Below are 19,039 nucleotides of genomic sequence, written 5' to 3' on the forward strand. Positions count from 1 at the left end.
TTACATAGTTTTTCTGCAAATGGTTTTGTGGGTAAGACGCTGGGCTGAGATTTGGATGCTGGCTCAGTCACAAACTTCTTATGGGATCTTTGGCAAGTCACTTAATCACACAGTTCCCTGTCTGTGAAAATGAGGATAATATTCTCTTTATCTGTCTTTTCTGTTTAGATTGTAGGTTCTTTGGGGTAGGCACTGGCTCTTCCTCTGTGTTTATGTGATGCCTAGCAAAATGGGGTCCCTATCTCAGCTGGAGCCTCTACAGTGCCTAGCACAATAATGCTGGGACCTCTAGGGTATACAGCACTATCAATAAATAATACAAATAATTGGTGCTAGCATAGTTATAAATAATAATAATTAAGTAATGGTCTATATAGAGGAGTAATGTCTTTGTGTATCTTTGTTTTTCTCTAATCTTACAGCAATCTTATTTTGATAAATCATTCATTTTTAGGATTGGCCATTTCAGTTCCTTGCATTCTGGACCATGGTGATGGTATGTTAATGGGGGTTGGGGGGGGTGATGCCACCCTTTTATAACAGGTACAGGAGATGATGAACTAACAGTTTGTAATACTATAAAATGCAAGTGGTTCCTTTAAATTCTGTGCCAGGATTTATGCAAGTTATTCCAGCAAAAAACCGGGGAACAGTAACGCTATTTGCTTTTCTTGGCGAGAGTAAACCACTGTCTTTGACTTTCCTGGCGGCGACCCAGGTTTGAAAGTGTTTGGAGCAGGATGGGCTTTTTATCAGGGATTGCACCGGGATGGGAGCTAGCTATAGCTATGGGCCTGCTTATGTCTATTAGTTACATTTGCGGATAGTCACAGCACCACCACCCCGACCTCTCATGTTACTGACTTTGCCGCCCGCCTCTCGAGTTCACAGACAGCCCAGCCCCCCGGGGTTCATCGCTCGCTCGCTGGACTGCACAGCGCAGCTGCTTTGCGGGGACGGGACTTGTGATTTCCTGCGTCTCGCAATGTCTCTCCCCGCTGCAGCGGGAGCGGGGCCTGAGAAGCTGATCTTCTATGTGAATGGGAGGAAGGTAAGCGAGCGGGGCATTGGGGACGGGCCGGGAGGCGTTGGAGTGGCCTTTTGACCATTTCTCATGTGATGGCAACCCGACACACAGACCCAAGTTCCTCCGGCTCCATGGGCAGTTCTCCACCGCCACTTCCCTTTCTCCTCTGCAGGGTCAGAACAGTAAACAGCCAATATAGCGCTAAGGTAGCGATGTAATCGCCGCTTCCATCAGGAAGAAGCATGATCCTGGAGGGTAGGGGAGATTGGAGATAGGTTAGGAGTTCCTGATGAAGTGAGCTGTAGCTCACGAAAGCTTATGCTCTAATAAATTTGTTAGTCTCTAAGGTGCCACAAGTACTCCTTTTCTTTTTGCGAATACAGACTAACACGGCTGCTACTCTGAAACCTGTGCTCTAAATAGTCTCTTCACCTGTCACTTCCACACAGAGAGTGTTTTGCATACATTTTTTGTTTGCAATGAGCTTAAGGAGAACGGCAAATTAAGAGTGAAAGTTTGGAGTTAATTCCAGGTTCATATCAGGATCAGGAAGTTAAATATTTAACACAAATGCCTTGTGTCTTCCTTTTATGCAGTTTGCCCCCTAAGATGCATTTTTTTCTCCCCATACATTTTTTGTCATGGCACTTTCTATGCATATCAGTGCTAGGTAAATTATTTTTCTTTTGTCTAAAATCTAGAGTGCCATGGAGCTGAAGTGTGCTCCACTCCAACTAACATCGTATACCTTAAGTGGTGTGAAGTTTAGAAGAGTAGCTGTCATTGAGCTTTCCACCCCACCGAGCTTTTCAAAAAGCCATGGGAGAACAATAACATTTCATCCCCAAACGAACATCCCATAACCCCTCTAGGGCTGTTGTCAACCAGTGTTAAAGTGATGGTGTGTTAATTTGGGGGGGCCACAGCAGACCTGAAGATCATGCACTTTCCTTCCTGCTGCCTGGTTTCTCACAAGATTCCTGTGGATGATTATGCCAGAGGAGGGAAGATTTTCAAAATCACAAAAGGGAGTTAGGCCTCCAGCCCTTCCTGGAACATCAGTGGCAGTTGGGTGCCAAACTCTCTTTTCATCCTTTGAAAATATCCTTCAGGATTTCATGCGTGCAAAAAAAATTATTGAAAATTATATGTGTTTTGCTTGAAATATACATTTTCTTGACACAGTGCAATGTGGAGAAGATAGGAAGGCAAATGTCACTAATGGAAATGCCAAAATGTAACAAAATATGATGAATGAAATGGAAGCTACTGGCCTAATAGAACATTGATGTAATGGGAATATAATTACTTAAACTGGCTATTGATTAAACACTACTTCAAGGTTTAGCTGATTCAAGATACTGGGATAAGGATTCCTCTAATCAGATAGGTATGTAGGAGTTTCTGGATGATGCTATTGCTCCAGGTAGTTTAGTATTCCTACTCTGTCAGAGACCATCACAGAGTGAAGATTGCATTGAGTCAGTTTTATGTAGTGCTGGATGAAGAGGGTGAAGACTTCCTGACCTGCATAGTTTATTCCCTGATGCATAAAATCTGATTACCATTGTGTAACATTTTCTTGGCATGGATCGCTACAAATATTGTTAATGGTCATAGCATTCATTACAGCCATCCCATTTGAGAGTATGGTGGGAGATTATAATTTTGTAAAGCATTTGGATACTCTGTACAATGAATACAGTATACATCTGTGGGTAAAACTAGGAGGAATGGGATCCCTGGCACGGTCCTAGCTAGTCTGCCCTCCAGTGTTCATCATATTATGTTCAAATAATAATGAGGCTCTATAATCTGTCAAGAATATTGATTTCCTTATTACATTTCTGATCTGGGGGTATGCAGTAAACTCTTCTTGTGTTTGTATTTTTAATAATTGGTATCTGTAACCTTGCAGTAATACTTCCATGTTCATCTGCACTGTGGAATAGTCTCTGCTCCCCTTCACTTCCAACAGTCATCAGACTGTTCACAATTCTGAGAGTTCTCCAGCATGGTTTTGTATGTCTTTATAAGTATGAAGCATGTGTGCATAGGCTGATATATAGTCCCATTCCTGGCCCCCTTTAACTTGGATGTTAAGTGGGGCTGGGAAGGCAGACTACTGTGCCCTGAAGAATAAACCCTGAGTATTTTTGTAACAGCTTGTTTTCCTTCCTTCTGCAGATAGTAGAGAAGAATGCTGATCCTGAACAAATGCTGTTGTCTTACCTCCGAAGGAGACATATCCTTTCCTTGTTGATGCAGTTAGGGCACTATCCTGCAGACTTTATTCAGGAAAAACTTCCACTGATGATAATTAGAGCTTTGCCTGATTAAGGATGACAGGATTGGGCCCTGGAACTGTATAAAATTACTATATTAAGTTATGTATCTTTTTAAGAGCCAAACACTCTTCAGTACTTGACTATATTTTAATGTTATGAATAATAGCAAACACCATTAAATTGTAAAAATTAGCTTAATGTTAGCTCCAACTCAAAGGGATTGTAGTTCACTGGTCAGAACACATTGCTAAATCAGGCAATCTGGTTCTGTGCCAAGTTTTGCCACTGACTTGCTGTGACACCTTGGGAATGTCGCTTACCCTTTTTGTGCTCATCTATTCCCATTTGTAAAATGAAGATATTAATACTTATCTGCCTCACAGAGATTAGTGTTGTAAAGTGCTTTGACATCCTTGATAATACCGTGCATTTATATAGCACTTCTATCAAATCACAGGGATTTTGTAATAAATAAGGTAAAATGAGCCAAGCCTCATGGGTACTTGGAAGGGAGGCTAGAAGCTGTGGGAAATGGTGCATTAGACTATTAACTAATAGAAGATCCACTGTGAATTAGCAAGTAAGTGGGGGGAGTTGAAGCAAGGAGGCAGATTAACAAACTGTATTTTACCCTTGTCAGATAATCTGTGTTAATGTTCTGTAATCTAGTTCTAAAAATAATGAAGCTTTAGTAATCTGATACCTACTGTTAAATCCTTACTGAGAACCAGATTGCAGTCAGTATCTTTGTATGTGGATTATCTGTGTATTAGTGAAGTGTGAATACAGGATTTAATAAGTGTCACTTACTCTCTGAATTGAGCTGGTGCTTCAGAATGGTGGAAGAGAGCACTGTGCGGCTGGAAGTCCCATTTATTAGATAATGTGCAAAACTGATGACCTGACCACTAGTGTCATTAGAACTCCAGTGGTGACAGGTTTCAGAGTGGTAGCTGTGTTAATTTGAATCAGCAAAAAGAATGAGGAGTACTTGTGGCACCTTAGAGACTAACACATTTATTTGAGCATAAGCTTCCATGGGCTAAAACCCACTTCATCAGATTCATGCAATGGAAGATACAGTAGGAAGATAGATATATATACACACAGAGAACATGAAAAAATAGGTGTTGCCATACACACTGTAATGAGAGTGATCAATTAAAGTGAGCTATTATCAGCAGGAGAAAAAAACCTTTTGAAGTGATAATCAGGATGGCCCATTTCCAACAGTTGACAAGAAGGTGAGATTAACAGATGGGGGGGAAATAAGCTTAAGGAAGTAGTTTTTCTTTGTGTAATGTGTATAAATTCCCAGTCTTTACTCAAGCCTAATTTAATGGTGTCCAGTTTGCAAATTAATTCCAATTCAGCAGTCTCTCGTTGGAGTCTGTTTTTGAAATTTTTTTGTTGTAACATTGCGACTTTTAGGTCTGTAATCGAGTGATCAGGAGATTGAAGTGTTCTCTGACTGGTTTTTGAATTTTATAATTCTTGACATCTGATTTGTGTCCATTTATTCTTTTATGTAGAGACTGTCTGGTTTGGCCAATGTACATTGCAGAGGGGCATTGCTGGCACATATCACATTGGTAGATGCACAGGTGAACGAGCCTCTGATAGTGTGATTAGGCCCTATTATGGTGTCCCCTGAATAGATATGTGGACAGAGTTGGCAACGTGCTTTGTTGCTAGGATAGGTTCCTGGTTAGTGTTTTTGTTGTAGACATTACTTAGTAAGCTCCTAATTTTTAAGCACAGACAAAACCTTTTTAGTTTCATGCTGCTTGAGATCAATCTATGCATGTTCCTCAGTAGTCTTATATCTAAAAACAGAACTTTAGAATAGATGACAGCACATTAATATTTTGTGCTAATCATGGATTACGGCTCTGCTTGTTTTCATGATGAGCTTCCATCAAAGGCAGAAGTTCTTTACTTATACATTGTAAGTGTAGCAGACAAAAGGGATCTAGATAAGCTATATGTAAGCATAAATGTCTTGGTTTGTAGGAGGGACTCTACAAACCAAGATATAAATCCCCATAAATCGTGGGAGAATCTTTCTCCCAACTCCATAACTTCTTAGACCAGGGGTCCTCAAGCACTTCACTAGTGTGGACCACATCTCAGTAGAGAGAGGGACTTGTGAACCATCTCCTCTCCCAGTTGTGATTGTGTGGCTCCCCTTCCAAAGTTTCATTCATGATCACATAACATCCCTGTGGCAAATAAAGCAATTGCTTCCATGGAAGAGTAAAATTGGGAAAGTATCTATGTAGTTTTAATTAAATTTATGAGCTGGAAACAAGGAGAGAGCCACCACCATGTGACCAGCTGGCTTCCACAGGCCACCAGGAAGTACTCCACACACCAAGTGGAGAACCTCTGTCAGACATTTTCTTGTATTGTTGGCTATTGGCAACATTTTTACCCTACTCTTTTCTAAAATCAGGACCAAAAATACGTTATTATTTGTCTGCCAGTCCCCTGCTCAGTGCTGTACAAGACAAACAGAAAGATGCTCCCTGCTATTAAATAGCCTAAGAGCCTTATTTCCAGGGGTAGCTAAGTCCCTGCAGCTCCCACTGACTTCAAGAGGTGGGTGCTTAACACTTCTAAAAAATCAGACTCCAAGTGACACGAGAAGAGTCACTGGGAAACCAATAGGAGGTGCTGGTTCAGATTTGAATCTTTTTATCACTCTTTTTTTCTGCAATGTTGGAATGAAGACGATAATAGACTCACATGGGTTAGTGTCTGTGGCAATGAGGAGAAATATGGGATTTTAGTGGGGGGAGCTGGCACTGAGATTAGGAGGCTGATCCATGCATAGTGGACAAGGTGAAAGAAGACACAAATATGTGAGTAGAAATGAGATACATAGGACGGTGAGGATGGCATCACTGGGAAAGCAAGGAGGCAGATGATACAACACAAGACCTGAGATTTGGGCTGGGATGGAATGCAGAACCTTTACAAAAAGGACAAGAAATTTACATTTGATGCAGCATGTAAAAGTGAGCCAGTGAAAGGACTCAGAGGCCAAAGCAAGTCTTGAGGAAAAATACCTTTCACAATCTCTGCCTTTGGAGTTTGCTCTGGTTGTAAATATGAAATGGAATACTTGCCCAAATGTTTAAAATCAGTTTGAGACCCATGACATTCAAATACTATACAGTTAATTCTGAGAAATTGTAATATTTCACAACTCTGAAATAAATTCCTGTTCTGTGGTTATACCGCTGAAAAAAGTATTTTTGGCTATTTGAATTTGATGAATTGCACTTTGCCTAGGTAGCTGTTTGATTCCCATTTTGTTCATCTGATTTCCTGCAAGAATGATGATTTCAATAAACAATGGTTTCCATGCAAAATACATTTATCTTCCCATTGTTTAGTTTGTGATATTAACAGACTCAAAATAAACCTAAAGGTTTCATTTTAACCCTACTGGGAATCTAGACATTTTAGTCTTTGGTGCCCTGATATTCAAAATCTCTGAGCACTTAGTAGCTCCCATTAACTTCAATGGCAACCATTTTGAAAATCTTGGCCCTAAGGACAAAGGCCCAGATCCACAAAGGTATTTAGATTCCTAACTTACTTTGAAGCCCTGATTCAGCAAAGCACTTAACTACATATTTAAGTTAAATTTATGTCACCCATAAAAGAGTCTTGGGCCCTAAATCTTTTCACCATGCTACACAGCAAGTTACTGAGTTTACACAAAAATACAGTTCAACCACTTTGAAACAGAACATTTGAGCTGTACAGAAGATCTACTATTGTTTCTGTCCCAGTGGGATATTTACATATTGTGGGCTGCTCTTGCTTCCAAAGGAAGTCAACAGCTTCCATTGAACTTGGTGGGAGCAGGATCTTGGTCAGTTTATTTTGTAGTTTTGCTCTTATAATAATTGAAGATTTCAAGCAATGCAAAAATGAGCTTCTGATACATGTGCCATTACACTTGTCCAGTTACAGGTTCTATATCTGTTGCCTTCAGGAAGAAGATTGTCCTCAAGCTTTACACAACCTGGGAAACTACTGGGAACAGACCAGAAGCAAAAAAAGAATTATTAAATACCCTTAAGCTTTTTTCCTTAATGGGAGCTCTTTCACTCCGTCTCACAGGAACTAAGTATGGCTGTGGAGGAGGTGGCTGTGGAGCCTGCACTGTGATGATCTCCACATATGAACCAGTTTCCAAGAAGATAAGGTATCCTTAACAAAATATCTAGAAAACACAACACTAAATTTTTATGACCTTTTAAAAATAAATTTCAGCTTATTGAAGGAAATATGGCAGTATTCTTTTAAAAAAAACAAGAATGTAGATAAGGTTTTCATGTGTGATACTGTATTTTAAAAAAAGCTTATCAAACTTTAACTTAATATTCAATTTAGATTGATCATTACCAGAAAAATCAAACTGTTAGGCCTTGTCAGTTCAAAGATCATTTAAGTGGAAAGACTGCTGAGTCATGTTATGAGCTGGCTAACATTCTTATGCCTTTGTCACTGGCTTAGTGATGAAGATAGCTGCTTCAGTGACATGTATCCACAGGGTGTAGTTACCTAAAATCTCTAGGTCTGCTTGATGGAATTCAGCTCACACCTCCATCACTGCTGTTCTCTGAGTGCTACATCAACTCTGTATTGAGCAAATACTGATTTAGAGCAGTGGTTTTCAAGCTTTTTTCATTTGTGGACCCCTAAAACATTTCAAGTGGAGATACGGACCTCTTTGGAAATCTTAGACATAGTCTGCGGACCCCAGATTGAAAACCACTGACTTAGAGCAGTGCTTATGTCACTGTTTAGCAGGGCACTGCTAAACTCACCTCATCAGGGAGGTCACTGCTAGCTAGTCTTCTATAGTGAACTCTGTGAAAGCTATGTCATGAAGGAGAAACGGGGGGTTTACCAGCAGTAACTCTTGTTTTCTCACTGTGTTGCTTGCAAAGAAACACTCTGACCTTCCCTCCCGCCCTCTGCATCAGAGCTCTGCAAATAGGGCTTCTGATGGCAGATAAAGATTAAATGACGGAAAGGATGGGATATTTATACTCTTGGCCCATAGAATGTTAGGCTTGAGGGACGTGCACAGGCCCCTAACTGCCAACTTTTGCATGATCAGGCATGTGACTCCTACAATGTACACAAGAATTACTGCTCATATAATCCGTATTTTTTTAAAGCTTATAATTATATTTAATGTCCTTGATTCTCCTTTACAATCCGAAGACATTATTCTGCCAATGCCTGTCTATTACCCATATGTTCGTTGCATGGCGTTGCTGTCACCACTGTGGAAGGCATAGGATGCACAAAAACCCGGATACATCCAGTTCAGGTGAGAGCATGCTGTAAAAGGATTTTTGCTTGCTTTCTTCCTTCACAGGCCTAGGATTAATTGGCAGTGGTGGTACAGCACTGTTACGATTTTTAAAGATATGGTATTGCTCCCACTGCTAAAAGATAGCTGAGGACTCTGGATTTTTAAACTGATTCTGAAGTGTAAATTAAAATGGGTGGAGAAAGACAGGAAAATATAGTCTTTATGTACAGTTATCTAGCAGATGTCACACATGCTGCAAAAACTTCAGGAATCTCCAGCATAGTATGAGAATAACCTATTTGCTAAAATAAAACAGTTCTAGATGATTAACTAAGAGGTATGTTATCTCCTGACAATGGTGGCACCTTCTTGAATTCAGCAAGGAAATGCCCAAGGGCTGCCAAAATGGCCAAAGGTATTAACTTTAAAATTATAGCATGTCTATACAGAAAATATTTTGGATTATTTGTCCAGCTCTGCTAAAAAACAAAGTATTGTAAAAGGTGCAATGTGCAACGTTGCTGCTTGCTAAACAGTGTGTATACTGTGTGTTGGAGGCACAGCAAAGAAGATACATAAACAGTGAGACTCATCTTAGTGGGCCAGCAAAAGTCTGATATTTGTTTGATGTTGTTAATGGTCAGACTAACTTTTCTTGGAAACCTTGATAATACAAGTATAAAGTGGTAGATTAAGACTAATTAGAGATGCACCTTCATGCAGACTGCCTAATATTGACAGAGAGACAAGATGGGTGAGGTAACATATTTTATTGGACCAACTTCTATGCATGAGAGAGAGACAGTGTAGCTCGAAAGCTTTTCTCTCTCACCAATAGAAGTTGTTCCAATAAAAGATATTATGTCACCCACCTTGTCTTGCTCATATCCAGCTACAACACTGCATATAATATTAAGAGACTGAGGTAAAGACGCAGGAACTCAGGAATTGCTAGTCTGGATCAGACCCATAGTCTGGCTAGGCCAATGCTCTGTCTCCAGCAGTGGTCAGCACCAGATGCCACAAAGGAAGGTGTAAGAACCACAAAGTAGGCAGTTGTGGGATAATCTGCTCCCATCGTCCACCAGTCAGATATGCTTGGACCCACATATCGAAATAACTTTTCCTGGTTCAGATTTCACATTAGTTTAAGTTTCTTCTCAAAATATCTCACATTTCTAAGAGGAAGGCATTTAAGTTTGTAACATCTGTCACATTTTTCATTGTGTTAATTAGGTCAGATTTTGTAACCCTTGTGACAGGGTCAGGCCAGATGGCTATAGGAGAGTAATCCTATTGGGATCTGGGAAGTGGGCGGGTGAAGTCCGTCCACTGCTAAAGGATCCTCCCCAGCCTAAAAGGGGGATCCACAGGACCTAGATACCAAATAATTCCGGGGGACAACTAATGAAATAACAGGGACAGGAGTGTGGTCAAACGAAGGGAACCGGACGGAGACACCGAGCAGAGAACCCCAGACAGCGCCCACTGCTCCTCAAAGGCATCAAGGGAGTTAGAGGACGCCACCCAGAGGAACTCTGCCCGGATACGTGAACGGACCGAGGATCGGAAATAGGCCCCACAGTCACAGTAGACTCCATCGGCCAACCTCCTCACTCTGGTTTTATAGATGGCCGTTTTAGCTAGGGCCAGGAGGAGGTTGACCAGGAGATCCCATGACTTTGTGGGGCCACGGATAGGGAGTGCATAAATAAGAAGGTGAGGGGAAAAGTGCAACCAAAAACGTAATAAAATATTGGTGAGGAGCTGGAATAGGGGCTGCCGCCTGGCACGCTCCAGGTACATGTGTGCCAGCGTTTCCCTCACACCGCAAAAGGGGCAGATGTCTGGGATTGAGGTGAACCGCGCCAAGAACATGCCCATGCTCACGGCTCCGTGAAGGAGCCACCAACTGACATCCCCAGCGGGCCTCGGAACTAAGGTGGAATATAAGCTGGCTCACTGGGGCTCCTCACCCTCAAAAGGTGGCAGGAGGTCCCACCATTTTGTGTTGGGGCGGGACACGAGGATGAGAATGTGAAGGGTGTGGAGCACAAGCCTGTATAGATGTTTTCTTGGCGCGGTTTGAAAGCAGACCAGCTGCATCTTGTGCAGCCGGCTTTCAGTGAAAGGGTGAGGGGGTCGGTTGGGTCCACGGGGCAGGGGTCCAATTAAAAGATCCGGCGGGCCTGGGGTTGAGGGTGGCAGGGTGTGCTCTTGTGCAGGATCCGGTTGAGATAAACCCGAGCAGCGGGCAGCAAAGCGGCCTTCACCTCCTGAAGTATGCGCCGGGGAGTACAAGGTCTGGAGAGCCCCATGCGCTGAGCGAGCGTCAGGGGATCCAGCCAGTCTCCCCGGTCGTAGTCCAGGAGGTCTCCGACTCTTGTGACTTCTGCCAGGACCTACCTCTGGTGCACCGAGCGGGACTCCGCCACCTGCACACGGAGCTGGGGGTTGTGTAGCAGGGGCTCCATGAGGAGATCTGCCCCCTCGGTGGCCACCACGGACCTGGTCGTTGACAACAGTTTCCAGATCCAGAGGAGGTCCTGGTAGAACACTGGCAGCCTGGAGAGGTCTCACGGAAGACCTCTCGGATGGAGATAAAGGAGCTGCCGGTCGTATCGGAGCCCTCGGAAGCGGTGCAGGAAGGTGTATGCCAGTATGCTCCACGCCGGACTACCTGCATCATAAAGAAGCCTCTGCAGGGCCTGGAGGCGGAAGACATGGACCTGAGTAAGCGGACATTTCAGGCCCTGCCCTCCCTCCTCCAGGGGTAGATGGAGAACTCCTACAGGGACCCAGTGCAGTCCTGACCAAAAAAACTCCAGAATCGATGTCCAGAGGTTGGCCAGGAAACCCGGGGCCGGGACCTGGGTGTTGAGTCGGTACCAGATCATGGACAGGACTAGTTGATTAAGCACCAGCGCTCTCCCTCGAAGGGACAGGCACCGGAGTAGTCCTGTCCATTTCTGGAGCCGCTCTATCACCCCGCCCTCTAAATTCTGCCAGTTCTCCAGCTGAGAGGGATGCGTGGCAGAAAGGTAAATGCCGAGATAGAGCAGCGGACCTGTGCTCCACCGGATGGCCTGAAGTGCAGGTGGGAGGGAGCTCGCCTGCCACCAGTCCCCCACCACCAAGCCAGAGCTCTTGACCCTTTTGACCCGCACAGAGGAGGCTACCAAATAGATGTCCTGGAAAGCCTCCACCTGCACCAAGTCGCCCGGATCCTGGACCACGAGGAGCACATTATCAGCGTTATCCGCCGACAGGACCAGCCGCAGCTCTGGCTCCCGCAGCACCAACCCTGTCAACCTCCTTTGGAGGAGACAGAGAAAGGGCTCGATCACCAGAGCGTACAGCTGGCCAGAGAGGGGGCACCTCTGCCGTACTCCTCGTCCAAAGCTGACCGGTTCGGTCAGGGTCCAGTTGAGCCTGACCAGACACTCTGCGGAGGCGTACAGCGCCCGGAGAAAACCCACAAACTGGGGTCCGAAACCAAACGCTTGTAGAGTGCTCAGGAGATACCCGTGATCCACCCTATCAAACGCCTTCTCCTGATCTAAGAACAGAAGGGCGAACGACAGACCATCCCTACACCCGAGTTCCAAAAGGTCGCGGACCAGATATAGGTTGTCGAAGATGCTGCGGCCCAGGACAGTGTAGGTCTGGTCTGCGTGGACCATGTCCGCCAGCATGGACCCTAGCCGCAGCGAGATTGCTTTTGCCACGACTTTGTAGTCCGTGCTGAGGAGCGAGATGGGACGCCAATTTCGTAAATCGCGGAGGTCCCCCTTCTTCGGCAATAAGGCGAGCACGGCTCGCCTGCATGAAAGAGGGAGGACCTTGCTCTGCAAAGACTCGGCCCAGACAGTGACTAGGTCTGGGCCGAGGAAATCCCAGAACACGTGGTAGAACTCCACGGTCAGCCCGTCCATGCCCGGAGATTTATTGGTGGGCATGTGACGGAGGGCTTCCGAGAACTCGGCCAGAGTGAGAGGCAGCTCTAGCCAGTCTCGGTCGCCCACGCTGACCGTCGGGAGTCCGTCCCAGAGCACTCTGCAAGCGTTAGGATCAGTCAGATCCGGGGAGAAAAGGCTTGTGTAGAAGGCTCTCGCCCTCCCGCACATCTCCACCGGATCCGTGAGGGGAGTGCCGTCTTCTGCCAGAAGGCAGGTGACATGTTTCTTGGCCTCCCTCTTTTTCTCCAGGGCATAGAAGAAGCGGGAGCTGCGATCCATCTCCCGAAGGAGACGGATGCGGGATCAAACAAAGGCACCCCAGGCCCATTGTCCTCAAGGGCCCAGAGCTCCTCCTGCTTCTCCCGGCACAACTCTGCAGAGGAGCAGATCCTCGGGGCTGGCGGCCAGACGCCTCTCCAGGTCTAAGATCTCCCGTTCCAACTGCTCTATTGCCGCATCCCTCCGTCAGCTGATGCCCCGGGTGTAGTCATGGCAGAAGAGCCGGGCGTGCACCTTCCCTAGGTCCCACCACCACCGCGCCAAGGGAAAGGCACGCCGCTGCCCTCGCCAGGCCAGCCAGAACTCCCAGAAGGACACCACGAAGCCCAGCAAGCTGTTTTTGAAATGCCAATAGGCTGGCCCCGGCCTCTCCGGGCAGAGGGAGGCCGTCGCAGTGGCTAAATGATGGTCAGAAAATGGGGCCGGCCGGATGCTGGAGGAGTGGGCTCGTGAAAGATGGAAGCGTGATAAATAAATGTGGTCCAACCGAGAGTGGTTTGACCGATGGGCCTCCACCCGGACAAAGGTGAACGTGGAAGTGTCATCTGGGTGGTGGTCGTGCCAGACATCCACCAGGGAGTGGTGTTCGACTATCTCCTGGAGGACGGCGGCGGAGGCCGGGCTCTACTCGGTCCCTGAGCAGTCCCGCTCCTTGAGGGTGATGTTAAAGTCCCCTCCCAGGACCAGGCACTCATGAGGATCCAAGGTGCCGAACAAGGTGCCTGTTGATAGAATTGCAGCCGCTCCGGGTTCACTGCCGGGGCATAGATGTTAACGAGGTTGACTACGAGCCCCTCCATGCGGACCCGGAGGTGCAGCAGGCGGCCCGGCACAGCCTCGACGACCCCCAGCACCTCGGGCAGTAGGTCGGGGAGAACAGGGTCGCCATTCCAGCCGTACGAATTGTGAGATGGCTAAAGTAGACCCTGTCCCCCCAATCCAGCCGCCAGCTGTCTTCGGCGGTTGGATCCGTATGGGTCTCCTGCAGGAAAACCACAGAGTACCCCCCCTCCTGAAGGAAGGAGAGCACATGGGACCTGCGGACACCCATCCTATAGCCGCGGGTGTTCAATGTTGCGATGGTAAGAGGTGCCATGAGGAGGGCTGGGGGGGATCCTCGCTGGCAGGGATGCTCGCGGCTCCCGACGGGATGCACAGCAGTCCGTGACCTACCCCGTAGATGAGTAAGGAGTCATGGAAGAGGCGGACCCGCTGGTAAGCCGCAGCGCCCTGCCTCCCGGTCCTTTTACCCTCCCCCCATGAGGGCCCATGTGGCCCGGAGGATTTGATGAAAGTCCCCCCATCGCTGGAGAGCAAGCTGTACTTTGTTGCAGGAGCCACGGACATCTTCTAAAAACTCCCGCAACTCCTCTCGTAGCGCATGGAGGGTGGGGTTACGGTCTCCTGGTTGCTCCCCAAGTGGGCCTTGGTACAGCCCCGTGGCCCACCGAGACGGGCAGACAGGGTGCAGACCCCCGACAGGGCTCCTGATGGGTTGGCGCCACTAGGCCCGCCTCGAACCCTGGGGCGATAGGGGGCGGCGAAGTGAGGATAGCAGCCCCTGATGGGTCGGGACGAGTAAACACAAAGGTCGCTCCCTGGGGGTCATCTATTGGAAAAGGGAAGGAGACAGCCCCAGGGGCGGCAATAACATCTCGGGAGGTGGACGGGATAGGGACAGGGAGAGGGGCAGGGTTAAAAGGCGAGATTCTGGGTGGGGAGAGGGCTCTCAGTGATGCCGGGCACAGGCTCTATAGTGGATTTGGCAGCCGTGGCATCAGGAGGTGGACTCTCTTCTGTAGGGCCCCCTCCCGGGAAGGAGGTCGAATGCTCTTCACCAACGAGGGGTGCCCCTGGTGGCTCGGGTCCTGGTCGCGTGGCACTGGCCGTCGCCTCAACAGGCTCAGTGGCCCTCAGCGGGGTGCCATCTGCAGCCAGGTTGATGGAGGAGTCCAGGGGCTCCTCGGCAGTGGGAGCGGAAGCAACGGTTGGGGGGGAGCATGGGGAAAGGGGGGCTGGAGTGAAGTTGCCCAGATCGAGGCCTGCTTGCATAGGGTCATCCTCCCCCTGGGTGACCGGGGTCAGACCCAGGGCCTCGATCTCCTCATATATGGACGGGAAATCATTTTCCGCCACCCCGGGATTCTCCCCGCCGGCACCTGACGCGATGGTCGCCTCGGGGCACACTGAGGTTTCAGAGGGCGCCAGGGCAGGGGGGACTCCCTCGGAGGGGAGGGACTCCCTTGGAGGGGAGATACTGCCTTCCAGTGCTGCCACGTCTTCCCCAGCCGGCTCTGGTGGATGGAACACACCCGTGGGTAGAGCGGCAGGCTCGGCATCGGTGCCCCCCTTCCTGGTCTTCCAGGGGGCCTCCGCATCCAATGGGAGGAGCGGAGCCCGAGCCTTCCGCTTGCCCCGCTTCCCCTGGACTAGGGCCCAGCCCTCCATGGCATCATCTGGGGGCTGGCTAGCAGGGGTCATGTCAGGGGGCAGAGGCAATGGCTCAGGGACTCGAGGGGATAACGGTGGGGCAGCACAAGGGAGGGAAGATTCCCCTTGGGGCGGGCCCTCTCCCATGCCCGGTGGTGTCCCTGCCGCACCCTCCTCCACAGGCCCTGCCAGATTGCAATCAGCGGGGGCGGGGCTCTCCTGCTCGTCTGGGCATAGTTGGGGAGGTGCCCCTTGGGCCCGAGAGGGAGCAATAGTGGACTGGGAAGGAGGGGTGGTTTCAGGAGCCAGGCAGCCAGGGGTGCCGGCGATGATGGGGCCGGTGCCCTGCTGGGGCTCGGGGGGTCCCAGATGCCCCTCCTTGCCGGGCTAAGGGGCAGTCCCTCCGGATGTGCCCCATCACCTGGCAGAGGTAGCACCAGGCCTCCCCCATGGAGTAGTGCATCCGGTAATGGGCCCCCTGGTAGGGGACTAGGAAGGACCCCTCCAGCGCCTCTCTGTCACATGCTGCCGGCAGCAGTTGAAGCTGCACTTGCTGGCGGAACGAGAGGACGTGACGAAGGGCAGGGTCTTTGTAGCCCAACAGGAGAGGGCTGATGACAGAGATGGGTCTCCCCAGGGTAGAGAGAGCAGGTAACAGGGTGGCATTGAGAAGAAAGGGAGGGACGGAAGTCAGGACCAGGCAGATGCCCAGGTCCTGTAAAGCGGCTCCAGGGGGACGAACACGCCCCCTACTTCCAGGCCCTTCTCCTCTGCCTCCTGGGTGGCGGCCTCCGATGCTAAGAAGAAGACGACCTTGCCATACATTTTGGAGGCCGCCACAATGGCCGTGGGCCCCACCACCCTCGCCAACGCCCGCACGTAGATCTCCACATGGGGCGAAGCGGGCACCAGGAGGCAACGGACACTGTGCTTCCTGGTCTTGGTGGGAAAGGGGCCCCGGCCGCTATAGATGGTAGCAGAGGCAGTGGGCGGGAGAGATGACGTAGCGGCAGGCGGGGGGTCTGCCACCACCTAGGCGTACGCCCTGGGGGCCGGGGGAGGGACACCCGCAGAGTTGGTGGAGGGAACAGCGGGTAAGGATGCCTCAACCGGTGGCGGGGCTGCAGCAGTGGGGGCAGTCCCTGCCATGGAGGGCCTGGTCTTTTTAGCGGGGTCCTTCCCCTTCTTCTTACCCTGGCCCTTCCCACCAGCTGGGGGGGGCTCCCCCAGAATCTGAGGGGGGGAAGGATATGGCAGCAGCGGAGGTCATCCCGGTGCCCGTCGCTGCTGGCACCCCAGTGGGGGCGGTGGCAGATGGTTTGGCAGCGGCAGTGGAGGTAGAGGCTTGCAGGGGTGACGGGGGGCAGGCGGGGGAGGGGTAGCTGGGGCTGCTGGAGGGGCCCCACCCGTCTCATCCCCCGCCATCATGAGCAGGGAGGGAAGGCGAGACACCAGAAGGAGGAGGGGAAAAGGGATGCAGGTCAACCACTCCTCCCCGCTAGGCTACAGGCAGGGGAGGAGGGCGCCCAAAGGGGTGGGCTAGACGGGGGGTAATCAGGGGTTGGGGTCAGTCGCCGACACAGGGTGGAATTCCGGCTCCTCTTGCTGCACTAGGGGAGGGGGAGGATAGAACAGCATTGGGGGTGCAGTGAAGAGGGTTGAAACTAAAATGGGGAGTGGCACAAGCACATGGGAGGGAGCATGGGCACACGGAGCAAGGGGCTAAGCGGCCTGGAGGTAGGGCAGGGAAACCAAGGGGCTAGCTTCAGAGGCTGGGGCAGGGCAAACAAACAAAGGCTGTAGAGGGAAATGGGCGGGGTAGGCAAACAAACGGAAGCAGGTAAGGGGGGGCTGGGGCAAAAGGGGGGCAAAGCTGCAAAGGGCAAATGGGGCAGGTAGCAAAGGGCAAAGCTGTGGGGTGGGCAGTCTGGGGCGGGGGCACATGCGCCCACGTGCACTTGCACAAAGTCTGTTTAGGTTGGTTGCTGCTTCTGGGCCAAAGGGTGGAATCAGGGCGTGGTAAGCCAAGCAAGCAGCTGAGTCCAGAGGCAGGAGCTGAGGCAGATGGTATACAGCCAGTGGGGGTGGTGGAGGGGGCAGCGCTGGTAGTAGTAGTGGTGGGGGTTGGGGGGGACACACAGATGGATCAGGAGGCAGCTCCACGCCACACCCGCTGTGTCCCTGGAAACACGGTCAAGACCCCCACCACAAGAGCACAGTTTGAAAGTTACTCAGTCTTAAGGCCCCCTCCACGGTTGTCTGCAAAGTCTCTAGGTGCTCCCCCACTGGTAGATGGTCCTCTTCTTCTCGTCCTCGGGGCTTCAGCAGCTCCAGGCAGCAAGCTCCACAGCAGCAGCTCCAGGAACTCTCGTGGCGGTGGTGGTGGTGGTGGTGTCCACAGCAGCAACGGCTGGGGCTGGGGTCCCTCACTTCTCCCTTCTGGGGAGTGGGCCAGGAGGACCCCCCCCCCAGGGGCTGCAGTTGGAGCAGTAGCAGCACCCGGGGGGGTGGGTCCAGCAGCCGGCCAGCAACCAGGTAGCAGAGAACGGGGGGAGGGGTGGTGTCTGGCCCAGCTAAAGGAGCAGCTGGAGCAGCAGTCGCAGCAGGGAGAGCCCAGGGCCTAGCAGCAGCAGCCCTCTCCCTCCTTCTTCCTCCAGGCCAGAGGGATGCAGGAGTGTAATAGAAGGCAGATATATTAGCCCCAAGTTAAGCAGGTCCCTTTTCCCTGGGTAAGGGAACAGGCAAGGTTCCAGAACAATCAGGAACCTTCTGGAGACAATTAAGACAGGCTGGTTAGAACACCTGCAGCCAATCAAGAAGCTGCTAGAATCAATTAAGGCAGGCTAATGAGGGCACCTGGGTTTTAAAAAGGAGCTCACTTCAGTTTGTGGTGTGCATGTGAGGACCTGGAGCAAGAGGTACTAGGAGCTGAGAGTGAGAATGTGGACTGTTGGAGGACTGAGGTGTACAAGCATTATTAGACACCAGGAGGATGGTCCTGTAGTGAGGATAAAGAAGGTGTTAGGAGGAGGCCATGGGGAAGTAGCCCAGGGAGTTGTACTGTCGCACAGTTGTTCTAGGAGGCACTCTAGACAGCTGCATTCCACAGGGCCCTGGGCTGGAACCCGGAGTAGCGGGCGGGCCCGGGTTCCCCCCAAATCCTCCCAACTCCTGGTCAGACACAGGAGGAGTCGACCTGGACTGTGAATTCAGAAAAACGGCCAAGCTAAGGGCTGCCATGATGCTCCAAGGCGAGCAAATCTGCCAATAAGCACAAGACCCACCAAGGTAGAGCAGGAACTTTGTCACACCCTTTAAATCATATTTGTAACTTTTGAAATCAACAGCTCTTAAGTGATTGAAAAAGGGAATTTGTTGATGTTGCATTTTGAAGCAGGGTCTATTGTTCTGTTTTGTTCCAGGAAAGGCTAGCCAAGTGCCATGGCTCTCAGTGTGGCTTTTGCACCCCTGGAATGGTGATGTCCATGTATAGTTTGCTGAGAAACCACCCTGAACCCTCCATGGAGCAGATAGCTGCAGCTCTGGCTGGTTAATTTTTGTTTGTTTCTCCCCTTCCCCCCTCTCCATCAAAATGCCATCTTTAATATATGAATGAACAAGATAAATAATCTCTTAGTAAATAAGATTTTTAATGATGGTTTTCTTTCAGAAAAGGTGGGTGGGGAGGAGAGGGAAGAAAGCAACAATGAAT

At 49.7% G+C, this 19,039-nt stretch overlaps 1 protein-coding gene across 2 annotated transcripts in view; it reads left to right on the top strand.

The window, feature by feature from the left end:
• The first annotated feature begins 793 nt into the window (after positions 1–793).
• The window catches only part of LOC119863686 (aldehyde oxidase 1-like), an 88,223-nt gene continuing 69,977 nt past the window's right edge, over positions 794–19,039 (top strand). The window contains exons 1-5 of one of the 2 annotated variants that reach the window (XM_038422439.2): positions 794–1,051; positions 3,215–3,272; positions 7,441–7,537; positions 8,566–8,674; positions 18,750–18,876. In XM_038422439.2, the coding sequence (XP_038278367.2) occupies positions 854–1,051; positions 3,215–3,272; positions 7,441–7,537; positions 8,566–8,674; positions 18,750–18,876 (589 nt within the window). In that variant the 5' untranslated portion in view covers positions 794–853. The remainder of the gene's footprint in view (positions 1,052–3,214; positions 3,273–7,440; positions 7,538–8,565; positions 8,675–18,749; positions 18,877–19,039) is intronic. The other variant, XM_043505555.1, reaches the window with a different exon arrangement.

Source organism: Dermochelys coriacea, chromosome 11 (genome assembly GCF_009764565.3).
Source record: "Dermochelys coriacea isolate rDerCor1 chromosome 11, rDerCor1.pri.v4, whole genome shotgun sequence".
NCBI classification, from domain to species: Eukaryota; Metazoa; Chordata; order Testudines; family Dermochelyidae; genus Dermochelys; species Dermochelys coriacea.